This window comes from Biomphalaria glabrata, chromosome 8, assembly GCF_947242115.1.
Source record: "Biomphalaria glabrata chromosome 8, xgBioGlab47.1, whole genome shotgun sequence".
NCBI classification, from domain to species: domain Eukaryota; kingdom Metazoa; phylum Mollusca; class Gastropoda; family Planorbidae; genus Biomphalaria; species Biomphalaria glabrata.
In genome coordinates, this window is record NC_074718.1 from 11,896,439 (window position 1) to 11,915,106 (window position 18,668).

Below are 18,668 nucleotides of genomic sequence, written 5' to 3' on the forward strand. Positions count from 1 at the left end.
ATTTAATGTACTGTTAAATATTTGTAAGGCAATCAGAATGAGAAGGTTGGAATCTTGCTACTGTTTGGATTGGGGTTGGGGGAATCATTGTTAATTATGATATATTTGTTATTCAAAGAAGATTTTTAAGACAATTATCAATATGATGCTACATTTTTTTGTATCCAATTTTTAAAGTTATATTTATCAATAAAGACTCCAGCCCTATTCCACCTTGTGATCACAATACAGTCTGGACTAATTGATATCTTTAGTGATATTTATATTAAAAATAGTAAAATACTTTTACTACTCTCTCTCCCTCTCTCTCTCTAATAATCTTAGCCATAACACATAGACTAAATGCTATTTATTCTAATCTACATTGATGTGCTGAAAAATGATAACATGCAATTATTCCAATTAACACAAAAGAATAACTGAAAATAAAACAATGAAACTATTCCAGTCAACAAAAACGGATTAGACTCAACAAAACAACTAAATGCTAATAGTTTAAGATAGATGCACTGTTTAGTATAGCACTGAAAATGTTGGACTGTATTTAAATGCACATTAAACTTGCAACATTACTGTAGAAAGCTTTTAGTGTATTTTTAAATTAAATTTTGAAAGAGAGAGAGAGAAAATAAGTGTTAAAAAAAATACTCATGCTAATTAATTCAGTCGGGTTTGCATAATTTATATTTGCATTTATTGAGTCAATGAACATTTGTGGCTAGTATTTTTGGGTCAGAATTTTATATTGTATAGGCAGTAGCTCTATCTGCTTGGCAGTCTAGGCTGTATCTTTAACTACATGTGAAGACCAAACTCTCCCAAGGTTGATTACTCCCAAATAAAACTTGTTTCCTACTTTCAGCCCTTGAAGAATCAGAAAACACAAAATACATTTCCCATATTGGATCTTGGCCAAGTGAACACATTTTTAGTTTGTTTCTTTTCTTTTTTTTTTTTAATTGTGTAAATCTGTGAAGCTTTTTTTATTTTTTTTTTCTCACTGATACCAGCTTTGCAACATGTTTTTAGTTTACAGTAAATCTTTTTTATAGGTAAAAAAAAGTTTAAACATTAATTGATTCAATAGCTTTTATACTTTATAATGGAAGAAAAAAATGTTTTTGAGACTTTTTCAAAATATATAACTTTGTTGCTAAGCTAAACTGTTTGCACATATATGTAGTCATATACTAAAGAATAACATCAATTACAAACATTTTTATTTTTATTATTTGTAGAAATAAAATATTTCTTTCTGAAGCTAGAGTTTTAATGCTTCTGCATTCTAAAATGTATTTAATTACAGATTTAGATTTAAATTAAAACAAGAATTTTAAGAAATATATCATTTAGCTTTAATTTTTCTTTTCTCTTTTTTTTTTAGAAGTTAAACAATTATTAACGAAATAAGAAAACAAAAAATTAGTGTTTAATTTGTGTTTTGTCCAGAAATTTAGTAGGTGACCGTCATATCTACCCTGCCAGCCTTTTGGCTTATGTTCATTCTGTAGATCTGTAGAACAGTGTTGTCCTATACACAAAGTCAACATAAACCTATACCAATGCATATTTCATTGGTATCATCTCTAAATAGAATGTTCTGCTTTTGTTGACTGAATGCTGTACCCCTTCCTATTATTCTTCACCTCCCCTTAATGTGCTTGCTACAAGTAATCAGAATGCTGTAATGATTTATGATTAGCATAAACACAATTTAAATTTTTTTTTTTTTTTATCAAACATAAAATTTCTACAAATAGAATTTCTAGATTAATGTAATTCAAATTTTTTTTTATCAAAGCCTAGACCAATTACCACTATTTTTTTTAAACATCCTTCAATCTGGGGTGTATTGGCATCCCTCGTTCTTCAGTTTCTAATTAGAGTATGCAAGGATACAATTTAGCTAGTGTAGTGTCACTGTTGCTTTGTTCAACAAAATATATCGATACTGCCCTCTCCTTCTCATCTAAGACAAAATCAAATCTATAAATATTTGTTGATGTTTTGTGTGTGTGTAGAACTGACTAATTTATTAAAAACATTTCTCTACTTTTTATCCCCCTCCTCCCCCCCCCCCCCCCCCAAACATTTTCCACATGAAACATTAAGTGGAAGAGACTGGATGTGATACACTATCACTGTCAACTGAAGTGGGAAGAAATATCACATAAAGCATAGTAAATTATCACATACCTTGTTGTGAGGTATCACACAAACAGTGAAGCATTATCAAATCCAGTATGATGTTATCACATAAGATATTTGTAAAACTCTTGTTCAGTATCTGCTCTACATGAAGTACTCCAACTACCAACATCTCTTGAAACATTGACCTTACTTATACACACACTCTGTTCTTGTTAGAAGCATGCCTTGATGTTAACCCTTGTATTTTCTTGATTTGTAATTTCTGTTTATAGCCAGGCACAGAAAAGATATTGATTTTGAAGAAGGTACTTGTGCTTTACAAACTGATATCCTCAGCTTGCCAACTGTTTTTTGCTACAGTCTCTTACTACCTATAAGACAGCGTTTCCAACTAACTTCAATCATTGTACTCAGCTTCATTAGTATTCATATAATAGACTTCTCCCCAGCAAAGTAGGACAACTGGGTTTCTTTGGAATGCCTTACTTTTTCAGGTCACAAGAAATACTGACATTATTTTGTCATACTTTGCCTAAAGGCATTGTATACAATTTGAGTTTTGTATAGAATGACCACTACTTATTTAAAGTCTGAAGTATCTATTGGACTCTATGAAGGCAAGTTTCTACTATCTGGGAGTATTATGAATAGTTTCTCAAGAATGCATAATTTCTTTTATTAGTAGTGTGTGTTTTGGCTGTGCTAACAACTTCTATGCTGAGTAAATTGCTGATACAGAAGAAACAAAATTTTTTAAAGAAAAATGTAGCTTATAGTATTTTCTCATTTCATTTCTATCTAGTGGATCTAATTGACTTTTCATCCCATCCTGACAAGAAAACAAGTCTGTAATGAAGAGTTTGTGACCAAGTTTTAAGGTTTTCAAGGCTTCTTTAAGTAAATATAGTCAAAGAAGTAGCTTATAATGTGACAAACATATTTCCATTGCTTGGTTCACTGAAGATGGTAATCTGTGAATAAAGTACTGGCCTACTTCAAAGATTGCATATTGGAAGCTGTGCCACTTTCAAAGCCTGGACACTGTCCTAGAGCTAATCAAGAAACAGAAAATATGCAGTTTATTTGGATGCAAGATGAAAGTGACCACTGGAGCCAGGGAATATGAATATGGACTTCTACAGCATGCCATGTCAAACTGGAATTCAGATAACACATTACAAAACTCACTTGCTTTGCTTAAGTAATATTTAAATGTCCCTTTTACATCTCATCTGTCCCTTGACTTTCCTTGTAGGGGTGCCCTTGACAGTTTATTCAAGTTCCTCCACTTTTCCAGGTCAGCAGCTGTTCTGAGCAGGATATCAAGAGAGATTTTAGGTTGCATGTGAGAAATAGATGACAAAAGGAATTTTCATAATTATAAACCACCAATTAAGAAAACAATTGCCTTAGTCTTAGTGTTAAACTGAACAGTTTCAAGAAATAGATACAATTTATTTTTCATCTTAAGATATCCTGTACATTATTATTTCTCATTTGTTTTTGTTTTTATTTCTAAATATTTGTTCTAATTAGTATAATTATTTTTCTAATTAGGGCATTTTATAAAGCAGTATTATATATTAGTCATTCTGTTGCAAAATATGAAATAACCAAGAGATTTCATTCTTTGCCTGAAAATGTTAGGCATGTAGGCATTCTAAAGAATGGCTGGATTTCCTACTTTGCTGATAACATACTTATTCTATTGCTGGATATATTATAATGAGTAAGCATTTATGCAAAATTGTTTTCATCAACATTTAATAACAAGGGCATTTCATATATATTTATTCTTACTTGATTGTTACATGATAAATGCTGTATAATATGAATATATATATAGAGAGAGAATTAATATGATATGCATTAACAAAATAAAAAGCACAGCACAATAGTAATAAAAATAATAATGTATCAACTATATGTTCAACAATCTGGGAACATTTCAGCCTTCATTGGGGCTTATTTTCAACTTTTACTAATTGTTATTAACAATCATCATCAACTTGTGATAACAATTATGCAACAGATATTAACAAATTATCAGTGGAATTATAGCTTGTATTTGTTAACAAAACATTGGTAGAGCTTACTAAGAATCTTTCATTTTGTCACATTGCTTTGGAAATTAAAATCTTTATGGTTGAGTTCTTGACGAGAAACAAAATTGTTTACACCACATCCAGTATCTGGAGAAACAAATTGTTTTCACCACATCCAGTATCAGAGGAGCTAGGCCTTGCAGCATTTAAAAAATGTGTTGCCTTAGTATTTGAATATAGTTATAGATTATTATCAATCCTAAGCAATTTTTAGCACTACAGGTATCAAGCCTTTGATAAAAATGCACCAGTGCCTAATATTCATGAGTGGTCTGAAAAAGTTTCTGAGCTAAAAAAGAAACAGTTTTTTTCTTCAAATTAATATAAAAAAATCCTCTATAATCTTCTATTAGATCTACACACTTCTCCCAGCAATACTTCCACACCTCCAGCCTGTCCCAATTGTAGGCCTACATAGCATTTTTCTAAAATAAATGTTGCACTCTAAGGACAGAGATTTTCATCCAATGCTAGTGTCATCATCTTTCTCAACTTTTTATGGGGAAAGATGCTTAGTACTAGTCAGAAAATAGAATTGATTGAAAACAATGTATAAAAAAAGTTGTAGAGGTGGCAGCATCACTGGGAAGAAATGTGGGAAAATGTAAAATGTTTCATTGGTAGTTGGAAAACATTTTGAGTCCTCCCAAGTATTTATGTCCAACAGTACGTTCTTAGTCCCTTCATATGCTTAGCATAGGAAAGTAAACCTTTTGGACCTTGCCATTTATAGGGCAGAGGAGGTAAAGGTCATCTGTTTCTACCCATGGTTAATGAAGTTACCATATGGCTAGCACATTGATCAACCGCTTTACTTTCCCCAGCTAATGTAAGGTACCCATTAGAGTTGGCTAGACTCAGGGGCGCCCTTAAAATTCAAAAATAAATCAAATCCCAGCATTCACAGAGATTCAATCCTGGAACCTATCCATTTAGAAGCCAAGTGCTTTACCACTTAGTCACCATGCTCCCACCTTAATAGGTGTATATTTATTTATCTATTTAGACTAGTTTCCAGTATTCACTTAACAAAATAAACAGACCTTGGATACTGCATATATTATCTATTTATCTAATTCTATTTAGACTAGCTTCCAGTGCTCACTTAACAAAATAAATAGACTCTGGATACTGCATATATATATATATATATTTATTAGTAACTTTTAGAATCTAATATTTTGGTTAGTTTGAGATATGGTCTACATAAAAGAGGTCTGGGAAAGTTTATAATTGGGAGGGAAGTCATAATTATAAGCGGCTAATGAAGTCTGATTGTTGAATTGGTATGGGCTACCATTCTTTCCCTTTTTATTTTCTAGTTAAAGCACTTTTCTGTCTTGTTTGAATCTGTATTTTACCTCGCATTACATATCCCATAACCTTTTCTGTGTATGTTGGGGCACCAATGCTGATTCTTACACAACCTCACCTCTTTGGGTCCTCTGCTATTCTGTGGAAATCTTTGAAGGCTGAGTTTATCCAATCCTTGATGTCAACTACCTATATTCTTTTTTGTGTCCTTTATTACATTATCACAATATATATTTATGCATCAATCAATACATTGTTGGTTGTATTGTAATATGTTTTGATTTACAATTGACAAATTTATTGCTAGTACCTAGTTCTCATCATATTAGAGAATTTCTGTTTTCTGATATTCACCAACTTAAAGCATGAGACTAAATTTTTTGTGTGCTTTCTCAAAATTGAACAACTTTTCATGTGTGTGTGTATTTACAACCTGTATTTATTTAAAAGTAACTAAACTGGTTTTGTTTTTTTTTATTTTCTTCAAACCTCAGTCTCACTTGCCTTAGTAGTTTTAAAGTACATTTAATTTAATTTGGTTTTTTGGTCACTTATTGCTTTATCTGTTGTGAAATTAATTTAACAGTTTTTACTTCACTTACATTTACAATTTTTCTGTCGTTATCTTGGTTTCTAAGTTTTACATTTGACTTACTTTGAGTCTAAACCTTATTTGATTTATTTTTCTGGCAGGAATTCAAAGACAAGGGCTGAGTGCAGCTTCAGATCTTTTGCCTTCAAGTTCTACTCCACCTCCAAAAGGGGAGGCACTTCCTGCACCACCGACAAACACCCAACTTATTTTATCTGGAGGAGAAGGCTATGTGGACTTCAGGCTGGGTAAATAATTGTTTTTTTGTTACTTTTTTTTTTAGTTGTGATTTCTGGTTTAAAATGGCAAAGTCATAATTGGATTAATTGGATAGAACTACATATTAAAGAAAGTCAGGCCAGCACTTCTTGGTACCTGAAATTATTTATTAGAATAGAGTTTAGCTGATTGGTAGTAGTGGTGTCTTGGTGGTAGCAGAGATCAAGGCTAAAGATTTGAAGATGTCCCTGATTTCAACCAGCCCTGTAGATTGTACATTAACTGTACCGGACCATGTTTGTAAGATCGCCGGTGTGCCAGCAAAATCAAAGTTTTAAAAACAAAGCTTGCCAGCTAATCACTGGTGTTATATTTTTTTGGGATCAGGAAAGTTGTGGGGGTGGGGGGGGGGGGGGAGAGTAATTGGTACAACTAGCTGACCTATGAAAAGATAAAGTGAGAAAAAAAGCAGCTGAGGAGACACTTTAGCATGTATGTGTCATGCTGTACGACTGTACCTCATTCTCTATTTCCACTCATTCTTGTGACTACAACAGATCCAGTGTTCAGTTATCAATGTACTCTATCATTGAACAATCTACTTAGGACGCTTAACGGTCCATGCTTGAATAGACTTTCAAATAGATCATGCCACGATTACCTATATCGGCTAACCAATCTGGCTGCATGATCATGTGGGTATGCATTCTAAAATATCATCAGGAAGATCCAAAGTTTGAACTCTGCCCATCCCGTGCAGTGCTGCAGGAGGTGTGTGGGTTAGGACATTATAATTTTCACTTTTGCATGGGTATCTGAAAAGTATAAAACAAAAAACATAACAATCTTTTAGACTTTTCAATTATTTATGATCATTTATTATGGTCCCATTAATAAAAGTTCTTAAGTATCCCTTTCAGATCTTACGATTTATAGGTCAGATGAATTAATGGTCATCTGTTTCTTTAGCCAATGGTGTCATGTGGCCATCACAATGACCAACCACCTTTTTTGTCCCCAACAAATTTCAAGTGTCCATTAGAGTTGAGTAGACTCAGGGGTGTCCAAAAAATCCAGAAGTTCAAAATCCCAGCTTTCATCGAGATAAGACCCTGAGAAGCCAAGTGCTTTACCACTCAGCCACTACGCCCACAGTGGTCCATATACAACTGTAACTAATGTTCTATCTAAAATAAATAATTCAGTCTAATTAAAATCTGTTTCTGTTTCTAGGTGAAGGAGATGATGAAGAGGTGACATCAGCGCCCTCAATCATGGATGGAGATGATGATACCAGCAAGGCTAGCTCGCTAACCAAAGTTGACCGTAGCCACCTAATTGTCTGGCAGGTGACTAGCCCAGACTGATCTGCCCACTTGCACACTGCCTTCCGCTTTACTTGAAGTGTATATTGTTTCCTGTAGAATTTTTTTTTTTTTTTAAACTTTCCCCCGACAGTCTCTTGGTTTTTGTTCATCACATTACTAGGTTGGTCCTGTGGCGAAATACTTCTATGTTTTGCTCTGTCAAAATTCTAATTTGGTTGTTTGGTTCTACAATCACTGCCATTTTGTATCACTTATATTTACAAAGCGCACTTTTTTTTTTTTGGAAATTGTTTTATGTTGGTAGTTTTTTTGTTTTTTTTTGTAATCCACATTTGTATTCTGTAAGCAAACTAGAAAATTTCTTTAATTTTCAGTTATATTTATTTAAAAGTAAACATGTTGAAGGTCAAAACCCACCAAAAAATAAATTTTTATATTGTTGTTCCCCCCCCCCCCCCTTTTTTTTTTTTTTTATTTTATTTGTAAATTTTATTAATAGCTGAAAGCAACAATATTACAACCACATGTAGTCAATAAAAAATAAGATCTTTTAATCACACACACACAAAAAATAAGACTTTTTAACCACACACAAAACACATGGAAACATGTATTTTCAAATAAGACAGCTTTTTAAAAAAAACAACCACTATATTTAAATTTTTTTATGCCAACCCATATTTTTAGATTTTGAAAGAGCATCTCTTACATGATACTTTGACTAAGAGCTTGGCTTGACAATGTTTTATCTGGTTTGTCCAACATTTTGACTTTCTTTGTCTTTCTTTCAGGATGTCACCACCAAATACTAGATACAGGGAGGATAACTCTCTTGACACATTTTGCACTATTGTCATGGAAACCAGTATGTTTGGTTAAAAAACATAGAAACGTGTGTTTTTTTCTGTTTAAATTGAAAACATCTTCTTAAATAAAGAACACAATGGTATACCATTGCATATAATCTAATTATTTCCTCACTAATAATAAAGTTTCTGTTGCCATTTGTTTTAACATATCCCTTTTAAAAAGTGCTGGGTCAGTTTGACTTTAAAAAAAAAAAGATTTCTTGAATAAAATTATTAAATTACACATTTTCTTCTTCTTTAGTAGAGAATATCAGTTTACCAAAAAAAAATAAGTGATTAAGAACATCTTTTTTTTCTCTTTGAGGAGAAACTTTTGTGAAAGTTTGATCAAAATATTTAAACAATTTTTTTTTTAAATGATTAATGTTGTAAATAAATATTGATATTTATTTGTATAAGTCAAGCAAAACTGAGGGAATTAATTGTCATGATACAACAAAGCATTTCAGAAACATGAGTTTGTCTACATTTCTATTTCGATTGGGCGATACTTTAACATAATACATCTGTTTGGAAAATAGTTTTAAGAAAATTAAATTTCAGACAGTGGCGTCTCTAGGGTGTGCACTGACCCTCATGATGCCATTTTTTTGAAAATGTAATCTTAGATCAAAACTACCCCTGGTATCTGAAAATATTAAAACCAGAACACAATTTTCTCGCCAATAAAATGTGGGCTTCTTTAAAGTTTTTGGGTTGTTCTGTTGATTGTAGTTTATGTTCCCTTTCAGCTGTTTTTATAATTCATTTTAACCATATCAAAATGATGTGGGTACATTTTTTTTACAAGCTTGAAACATTTCAATGGAAAAAAAAATTGTGTGTTGAATGTTTGTGTAAACTTTACAAGGCAAGGGAGACTATTGCTGAGTGGCAAAAAAGAATTTTTTTTTTTTTAAAGTGCAATTGTTTGGCTTTAAAATGTGATAACTTGACCTGTCTTTGTGTCTGTAGCTTATTCATAATAATTTCCTGGTCAATGTAAAAGTATACATGTATGTAATTTGTTTACATAGATAAGATATTGCATTGATGTATTTTTAAATGCTGTATGTACTAACTAAAAATGTATTGTGCATTTGTATTTATTCAAGATGACATAAATATCATTTATTATCAAATCAATGGCTGTTAATATATTTTGAGTCATTACATGACTATATTATTGAAGATTGGGCTACTTTTTATTTTTTAAAAATCAATTTTGTTTTAGATTAGAATGGAGTATATTGGTTCAATTGTAATTAATGCAAAATCTCTCTATAAATCTAGTTACTACAGAAATGGTGGTAAAATTGATCTTCAGTTGTAGCTGTAAAAAGGATTTTTTTTTCAAATAAAATAATTTTAAATTTCAAACTATTTTTTTTAAAGCAAAGTATTTACAAAGTGAAAGGTTTTTTTTTTTTTTTTTTAGTTGAATCCAAGTTTTGTTTTTACATATTTTTGTTTCATGCATAGTTTTGTCCAGTGCAATATAAACTAGGTCACTGAGGATGAGTCATTTGCTAACCTTAACATAGTAAATGCACTTTGGAAAGGAGTCAGTCTGCGCAGACATTACAAGTCTTAGTCTGTATATAGGTTTGGTGATTCAGTTCATGTGGACCTATGTTGGTTCAGGCTTAGTGTGACTGCTTAATGACTGTATTTGCACATCTGAGTTTGTTCCTAACATTGAGTGAGATTATTTTGTAAATACTAGCTGTCACAATCCATCATTGGTTTGGTAATTCAGTGTCAGGCCAGTTGCTTGATTTCCTATGTCACAGTTAGTGTACCGGTATCTGATTGTAATTTCTTTTGTTTAATCATATAACATGAGCTAACCACAATCTTTTCAAATGGTCATTAAGATCTGTGTAAACCACTTAAACTGTTCTAATAAACAGAAGAAAAAAATGTCTAAAAGTCATCATTACTAGCCTTGTACATAGAAAATCAGGTGGAAGTCATAAACCTGTGGGGGTGTCCTAGTTTAGTGAACTATATCTATACATGTATTGAGATATTATGCATATATTTATTTAATACCCTGGATTAGATCACATTGTTTCCATTGTTATTGCAAATTGTTCTACTTTCAGGCATGATTGAACTTTTTGCACTGAGTTTTCAGTTTTGTATAGTATTTTCTGTTTGTATCATTATGACTCAGTGTGGAAGGTTTTTCAGTGTAAAAAGAATAGCTAATATTTTTCAGTAATTTTCTGAGTAGATCTAAAGGTGGAACTGTATATTATATAACATTCTGTGCAATAGCTTGTAGTGAACTAGTGACTTTGTTTCTAAAGGTTTTATTTGAAAGGTATTAAATGATTCCCTAATCAATGAGCAAAAAGTGCAGGGTCTTATTGTTAAACCATTTTCAACAATAAAGTAATATGCGCAATTAAATGCATACCCTAATAACAGATTGTATGGCTTTCAGAGATTCTATATGGTTAAGTGAACGACTAAAAGATCATTTCAGCATTTCACTTGAGAAAGAAATACCTTTTAAGCAAAACAAATTTATTTGGATAGCATTAGATCACCCCCCCCCCCCTTTTTTCCAAAAAAAAAAATCTACATATTTGTTGAGCTAAATAAGAAAACAAAAAGTTAACCTAATCACTACAAATGATTGTGTATGTGTTAGTCATTTCTTCTGTGCATAATAACTTTTACCATGATGTCATTCCATTACTTGTGCGTGTGTGTACATTGAATTTTGAACTGATATCTCTATTGTGATTGCTTCCTGGTAGAATGTTTGGCTTGGCTCTGTGTTGCTCTGTCAGGCTTTGGTCAAATGTCAACTTTTTTAAAAATAGATTTTTTGTTCTTCCAAGATAAAACCTGATTGAGGAAGCATGTTCTCACTTTCTATGTCTGTAGTTAAAGAAGAGCATTGGTGATCCAAATACATTGAAATGTACATCTCAATCTCCCTGGTGGGATATCTCATTGAATCAAGTATAGCATTTCAGTTTATCTAGCTTTGGTACAATAGTACATCTATGGTACAATAGTATGGCCATGTTACAATAATACATCTATGGTACAATAGTATGGCCATGTTACAATAATACATCTATGGTACAATAGTACGGCCATATTACAATAGTAGGGCTCACAGATTAACTTTTTATAGAAACTTAAATTGTAATTCAACTGGGGAATAGAAGTCGCAGACAGATTACATTTTGACCCCTTATAAAAAAAAGTTTTCTTAAGATATGATGTGCATATCTGGCATGAGTGTAGTGCCTAGTTAGGATGTATGCAATGTTTCTGAGTGTACTTACAGACATAGTGGCAAGCTTTAAAAGCATAACTACATCATCTATTGCCAACTAGACACAGCAGTTTAGAGAAACTCTCAAAGAAAACATAAGTCATCCACATTTGTTGAGGTCACATCAAGTCAGATATCAATCATCACAATTCTGTAGTATCAACTTCACCCGTATCCTAGACTGTTGGGGCACCACACATGATCTGTCCACGATCTTTTTTTTATTGCAATTCATGCAGTGTAACGAGGGCTAGATTCTGTTGAATACAAGATTTAAAAATAGAGATACGGTACCATACATTAGAAATTCTTTTGACATTTGAACTCTATAATGACACTTGTCATTGTCTACTATGTCATACATTCTGTCAGAGGATATCTTGTATTAAGAAATCAGACTTTTGTCCTGTGCTGTAACTATAAATGTAAATGAGATTTGTGGCAAGCTGTAGTCACATTGTCCTTGCCTTGCTGTACCTTGCACTCGCTTGATTTAATTTATTCTGTAACTAAGTCTGGTCTTTGAATTGTTTTATGCTGCCATGTATAAAGTCTCTGTCTTATACTATCAATGTAAACTCGTACAAAAAATGAAAAACTTTTTTTTTTTTTTGGCTGCAATAAATTGAATATACAAAATATTTTGCCTTGTTTTTTTAAAGTTTTTGTTCATGTGTTTATGTTTATTACAAAACATAGCTGAGACATTTTATAGTGTAACCTTTGAACTTTCATTCAATTTAACAGTAAAATGCTTGGCTGAAAAGCTGAATAGCACTAAAAACACAAAACTTATTTAACAAGTGGAAATCAGGTCATAGGACTTGTGTGTATTATTGTATTCCTTCTAAAGCCTTGTGGATTCTATGAAATACTTTGGTACTAGATCTAGATCCTCATCAGATGTAGTAACATATCTGATCCTCATGAGATATAGTAACATATCTGATCCTCATCAGATGTAGTAACATATCTGATCCTCATCAGATGTAGTAACATATCTGATCCTCATATATCTGATCCTCATCAGATGTAGTAACATATCTGATCCTCATCAGATGTAGTAACATATCTGATCCTCATCAGATGTAGTAACATATCTGATCCTCATCAGATGTAGTAACATATCTAATCCTCATATATCTGATCCTCATCAGATGTAGTAACATATCTGATCCTCATCAGATGTAGTAACATATCTGATCCTCATGAGATATAGTAACATATCTGATCCTCATCAGATGTAGTAACATATCTGATCCTCATCAGATGTAGTAACATATCTGATCCTCATATATCTGATCCTCATCAGATGTAGTAACATATCTGATCCTCATCAGATGTAGTAACATATCTGATCCTCATCAGATGTAGTAACATATCTGATCCTCATCAGATGTAGTAACATATCTGATCCTCATATATCTGATCCTCATCAGATGTAGTAACATATCTGATCCTCATCAGATGTAGTAACATATCTGATCCTCATATATCTGATCCTCATCAGATGTAGTAACATATCTGATCCTCATCAGATGTAACATATCTGATCCTCATCAGATGTAGTAACATATCTGATCCTCATCAGATGTAGTAACATATCTGATCCTCATCAGATATAGTAACATATCTGATCCTCATCAGATGTAGTAACATATCTGATCCTCATGAGATATAGTAACATATCTGATCCTCATCAGATGTAGTAACATATCTGATCCTCATCAGATGTAGCAGTATTAGTAGGGTTCCCTTTCAGAACTTGCGTTCCTTGAAGCAGAGTATTTAACAATGTTACAGTGGTCTTCAACCTTTTTGACTCATGCCCCCCCTTCCCCCTTTTCGAATATTTTCTCATTAAAAGAAACTCCAGCATCCCCCTTACAGGACAAACAGCAGTAATGAAGGTTGAGAACGCACATTGAAATCAAAAGCCATTTATTGATTGATTTTCACTCTGTCACTAACAGATTGTCAATTTTTTAAACTATTATTATAAAAATCTGAAAAATAGCTTCTAGAGATTTCAAGTAAATATTGTAATAACTTAAGGGAGGCAACTCAACGAGATCTTGGATGGCGGTGTGCATGGCAGGGTTATAACAATATTATTCTCATTTGCATGATTTAAAAAGAAATAGTTTTACATTTTTAACTATTACTAGGCCTAATTTGAATTTTATATGCTATATAACAGTTATTATTATTGTTGACTTAACTTCAGCTAACGGAAATCTTGTGCCTCATGCAGCTTGACAATATTAGAAGTGTCAAGCTTTAATTTAGTGAAAACAAAACGAAGGTCTCCTCCAGTGGCTACATGAAGCCTATTTCTTTGCTTACTCATTAAGTTTGTTACATCGCTAAATCCACTTTTAACCATTCATTTTGAGGGCAATGCTAAAAATAATAATTCCGTTTTTTTTTAATTACCACAGTTTCGGTATTTAACGGGAAGATTGAAATGCAGCCATATCTCTGTTGTGCCTCCTCTGTTAAAATTAATTATATATATATATATATCTAGGCCTAGATGGAATGTTAAGCTTAAGTTGTTTTTATTGATGATCGTCAATAAGCTCTATTTTTATCGCGCAGATGTTACACTTTTATTTTGCATTGCTATTCATCTTGACCTGATTTTAATCACCTAGTCGCTATGCTTTTCAAAGATCCTAATCCTCTAACTTCTAGTGCATATGTTTACTTAGTCCATGGTTTAGCCAGCAAATTAAAAATAAAATTAATATTACACCAACTCTGTTTTTGTGGAGCAATTATTATTATTTTTTTACTTTTTTAGTTTTCCTCAAAGTAGGAAAAGTCACATTTTAGGAAGTGATTCTTTTTTTTTTATTGTTTTATTATAACCATCTAGCAAAGACGTCAACGTTGAACCATATAACATGTATTAGCGATTCTTTTTTTTTTTTTAAATAACATTTTGTTTGGCTATACGTTTAGCATGTATAAGTTAATTGTAAACTAGCAAAATAAAAAGAATACTTTTTTAAAAGACAAAACATATATTGAGTGTAGAGAATGCACCGTTCAATGGCTGCTTTTCTCTCCATATTGCAAAAACAAAAACAAAACAAAAACGGAACCACTTCCATATGACTGTCTCAGAAAAATATTGAATGTTAAATGGCAAGAAAAAATACCTGATACTGAAGTCCTTCGAAGAGCGGGCCTGCAAAGCATCCACGCAATCCTGATGCAGTCCCACCTGCGATGGGCAGGCCACATCTGCAGAATGGAAGACTCCCACATCTCTAAACGACTCCTGTATGGCCAATTAAGGGAAGGGAAGCGCTCACAGACAAAGAAAACGCTTCAGAGACATCCTCAAAACGTCTCTGAAAGCCTTCAGCATTGACCCTGCCACCCGGGAGATGGAAGCACATGATAGAGCATCAAGGGGTCACGCTGTGAAAACTGGCGCACAAATTGCTGAGGAAAAGAGAACAGCGTTGGCAGAATGAAAAGCGCCAGAGAAGAAAAGCAAGGCCAATGACACTAGCTCCAGCAGGAATAACCTGCCCAGTGTGCAGTCGAACATTCCGGGCTCACATGGGTCTCACCAGCCACACGAGGAGGCACAAAACCTCAGCGCAAAGTCCTCAGCCCCCTGGATGACAAAAGTGGTCATCATCGAACCACGATGGACGAACTATATATAGTACAACGCTTACCCCCCTTCCTTTTCTTTATAAAACAAATTTGATTTAGCACCACTAATTGATTACTTTTTAGTGTTTTCCAAGCCTCTTCTTTAACGTAGGGATAAGTTAGCGGAGCACTTTGATTATTTTTTTAGCTTGGAATATTTTCCTATTTGTTTAAATAAAATAACAATAACTAAACCATATTCTAAATTTAGCCCTATTATTTTATTTATTTTCAATTATAAAAATATAATAAAATATAGGCCTATAGTAATAGATGTAGCCTACATATTAAAATAATCTGTTCATCTAGAGCAGTGGTTCCCAAACTTTTTTGTCTCGTAGACCCCTTGCCATGTTTTCTGGTTTTCGGTAGACCCCCTGCTCAACTTGCACATTTTTGCAAATTCATTAACATTTTTTAAACAAATTTCTAACTGTAGTGAGTTGAGGAGTAAAAAAGTAATTTAAAACTAGGATATTATGTTTAATATACCAATTTGTCGTTCTATGAAGTAGTCTTTCCAACATTAAATATTAATAAATAAATTAATTAATATGCCTTAAGTATCATTGTAAAAGGTTTCGCATAGAGCAGTTTCTCGTGTATTTCTTGATCTTTCACGTGTGGCTCAAATGTTGAATCTGCTGAACTGTTTTCATTAACAGGAGATGGGTCAAAGGCGAGTAACTGGAGCCTAAACCAGTAAACTTCGAGCAGGAAGGGCACATTAGCCTTGGCTTGCTACCCACCTAGCAGAAGGAAAACTGAATTCAAACCTCTGCTGCCTTGCTACTATACCCAAACATGGAAAAGGTCTCGTGTGTCAACCCTAAGGAAATATAAGGAGACGGTGACCATTAGCGCCATGTATTTCTGGACCGTCCCCTCTTTCTCTTTCCTTGGGGGTTCCAGGTTAGGGCTTGCCTTGTTATACTGGATCCAGGCTTGCGAAGGGTGTGAACTATCCATCTCCAGTGTCTCTGAAGGATATCTACTTCAGTGGGCTAGTGCTTTGTTCTTTGCCATAGTTCCTCAGTCAAAATCTTGTCTGGCCAGCGGATCATAAGAATTTTCATCAGGCAGGTATTGATGAATAGTTGGATTTTTTTCATGGTGGTGATGGTGGTTCACCAGGTCTCCGCGATCTGGAAGCAGATGGGCAAGACGTGGCGACAGTTGGAGAGATTCGCCCAGAACCGAGATGCCTGGATGAAGCTGGTTGGTAACCTATACCCAGAAGGGACTACAGGCATAGATGAGATGAGATGTTGACCATTTTATAGTTTGTAGCACACAGCGCTACACCTTGTCAGACCAAACTGTATTTATGTATTTTGCAAAGATTTACATAAGAAGCTTTTAATTTTATAACTCATGCCACCGAAGCGACCTTGAACTGTATTGTTGCTTAAAGAAATTCTTTTAATAATAACAGATGTAGGTTTGTGTAAAACGACTGTTAGAATCAATGTTTGACCTTTGCTGTTTTCCGTATTTTGCTATAAGAAAAGAAATCTTGTAAGACGCTCACAAACCATCATCTTCTCTATATGATGTCGAACTATGATTTTGCGGGTCTATTTTGAACTTTGAGTGTTCGAAAGTTTTTAAAATCTTTATTTTTGTCAGGGTAGCATTGTCTCAGATGATCTTCCAGCGAACCTGGTTCATATCGTCATAAAAAAGTCACTTAGGCTTGTTGGAAAAGGAAAGAATGAATCCCAATTTTAAATAATTAATGCTGTACGGTCTACATTTTTTTTTGTTCTAAATATTAGTTACATGTAGACAAAATTAAGCTATTTAAATAAGTATTGAAATTGATTACAACAATTTTTCATTTGAATAGCAGGATAAATATTTAAAGGATTAACGAAAGTACAAATCATATATTAGTGTATGCAATAATTACATTAGTGGAATGTGAACATTAAATGTGCTTAAATGAAATCTATTATCGTAGACCCCCGTGGGCATCTCATGGACCCCCAATTTAGTTTTTTACTTTCGTAGACCCCTTGGAGGTATTCGTAGACCCCTGGGGGTCTATATAGACCACTTTGGGAATCACTGATCTAGAGAATGTGATGGTACTCTTGATATCGGACATAATATTAGCAAGCTGAATTGTAATATCTGTCGTGGGGTCAAATCTGTTTCTATAGGCCTACATGTATACTTTTATTTTGTTGTAACATAATAACAAAAATTCCTGCATCGCTTAAATAATTTCTAGGAAACGGAATTAAAATAAAGATCATCATAGTCATCAAACTCCATTTGAGTGAGGGCTTGAGAAGTTCAAATCCTCTCTATCAAAAGCCCTGAACAGAAGCCCTGCTGTTTTGCGTAGTGCATGTAGGTCGAAGGACGGGGACAGTACAAATGTTTGTCAAATGTTTTCCATGTTTCGGATGTTTCTTCAGAGCTGAAGATAATTTACTTCCTAGTCCAAACCTCCCGCAGGACGATGGGGGGATGGGAGCGGGATGGGCAGGGTTTGAACCCGGGACCATCGATAAGTCTGAACGACAGTCCAGCGCGCAAACTGCAAATACCAGTCAGCCATCCTCGTGGTGTCCTCTGGTATGTTCACATTTTTACTCTCGGGATGTTCTGAAAAGAATTAATGTTGCGGGCGCCTTTCTTGCTGACCTCTCACGCTCGAATGGTGCAGAGCTCTGTTGGTGTGTGTGTGTGTTGGTGTGTGTGTTGGTGTGTGTGTGTTGGTGTGTGTGTTGGTGTGTGTGTTGGTGTGTGTGTTGGTGTGTGTGTGTGTTGGTGTGTGTGTGTTGGTGTGTGTGTTGGTGTGTGTGTGTTGGTGTGTGTGTGTTGGTGTGTGTGTGTTGGTGTGTGTGTTGGTGTGTGTGTTGGTGTGTGTTGGTGTGTGTGTGTTGGTGTGTGTGTTGGTGTGTGTGTTGGTGTGTGTGTTGGTGTGTGTTGGTGTGTGTGTGTGTTGGTGTGTGTGTTGGTGTGTGTTGGTGTGTGTTGGTGTGTGTGTTGGTGTGTGTGTTGGTGTGTGTGTGTTGGTGTGTGTGTTGGTGTGTGTGTGTTGGTGTGTGTGTTGGTGTGTGTGTGTTGGTGTGTGTGTGTTGGTGTGTGTGTTGGTGTGTGTGTGGGGTTGTGGCTGACATG

The 18,668-nt window shown here is 33.9% G+C and overlaps 1 protein-coding gene across 8 annotated transcripts in view; it reads left to right on the forward strand.

The window, feature by feature from the left end:
* Nucleotides 1-12,497, forward strand: part of LOC106060848 (C-Jun-amino-terminal kinase-interacting protein 3-like) — a 46,472-nt gene extending 33,975 nt beyond the window's left edge. For 2 of the 8 annotated variants that reach the window (XM_056037371.1, XM_056037367.1), the window contains exons 28-32: nucleotides 863-931; nucleotides 2,424-2,456; nucleotides 6,264-6,410; nucleotides 7,615-7,730; nucleotides 8,501-12,497. In XM_056037371.1, the coding sequence (XP_055893346.1) occupies nucleotides 863-931; nucleotides 2,424-2,456; nucleotides 6,264-6,410; nucleotides 7,615-7,730; nucleotides 8,501-8,521 (386 nt within the window). In that variant the 3' untranslated portion in view covers nucleotides 8,522-12,497. The remainder of the gene's footprint in view (nucleotides 1-862; nucleotides 932-2,423; nucleotides 2,457-6,263; nucleotides 6,411-7,614; nucleotides 7,731-8,500) is intronic. The other 6 variants (XM_056037365.1, XM_056037370.1, XM_056037369.1 and 3 more) reach the window with 4 other exon arrangements.
* Nucleotides 12,498-18,668: the final 6,171 nt, after the last annotated feature.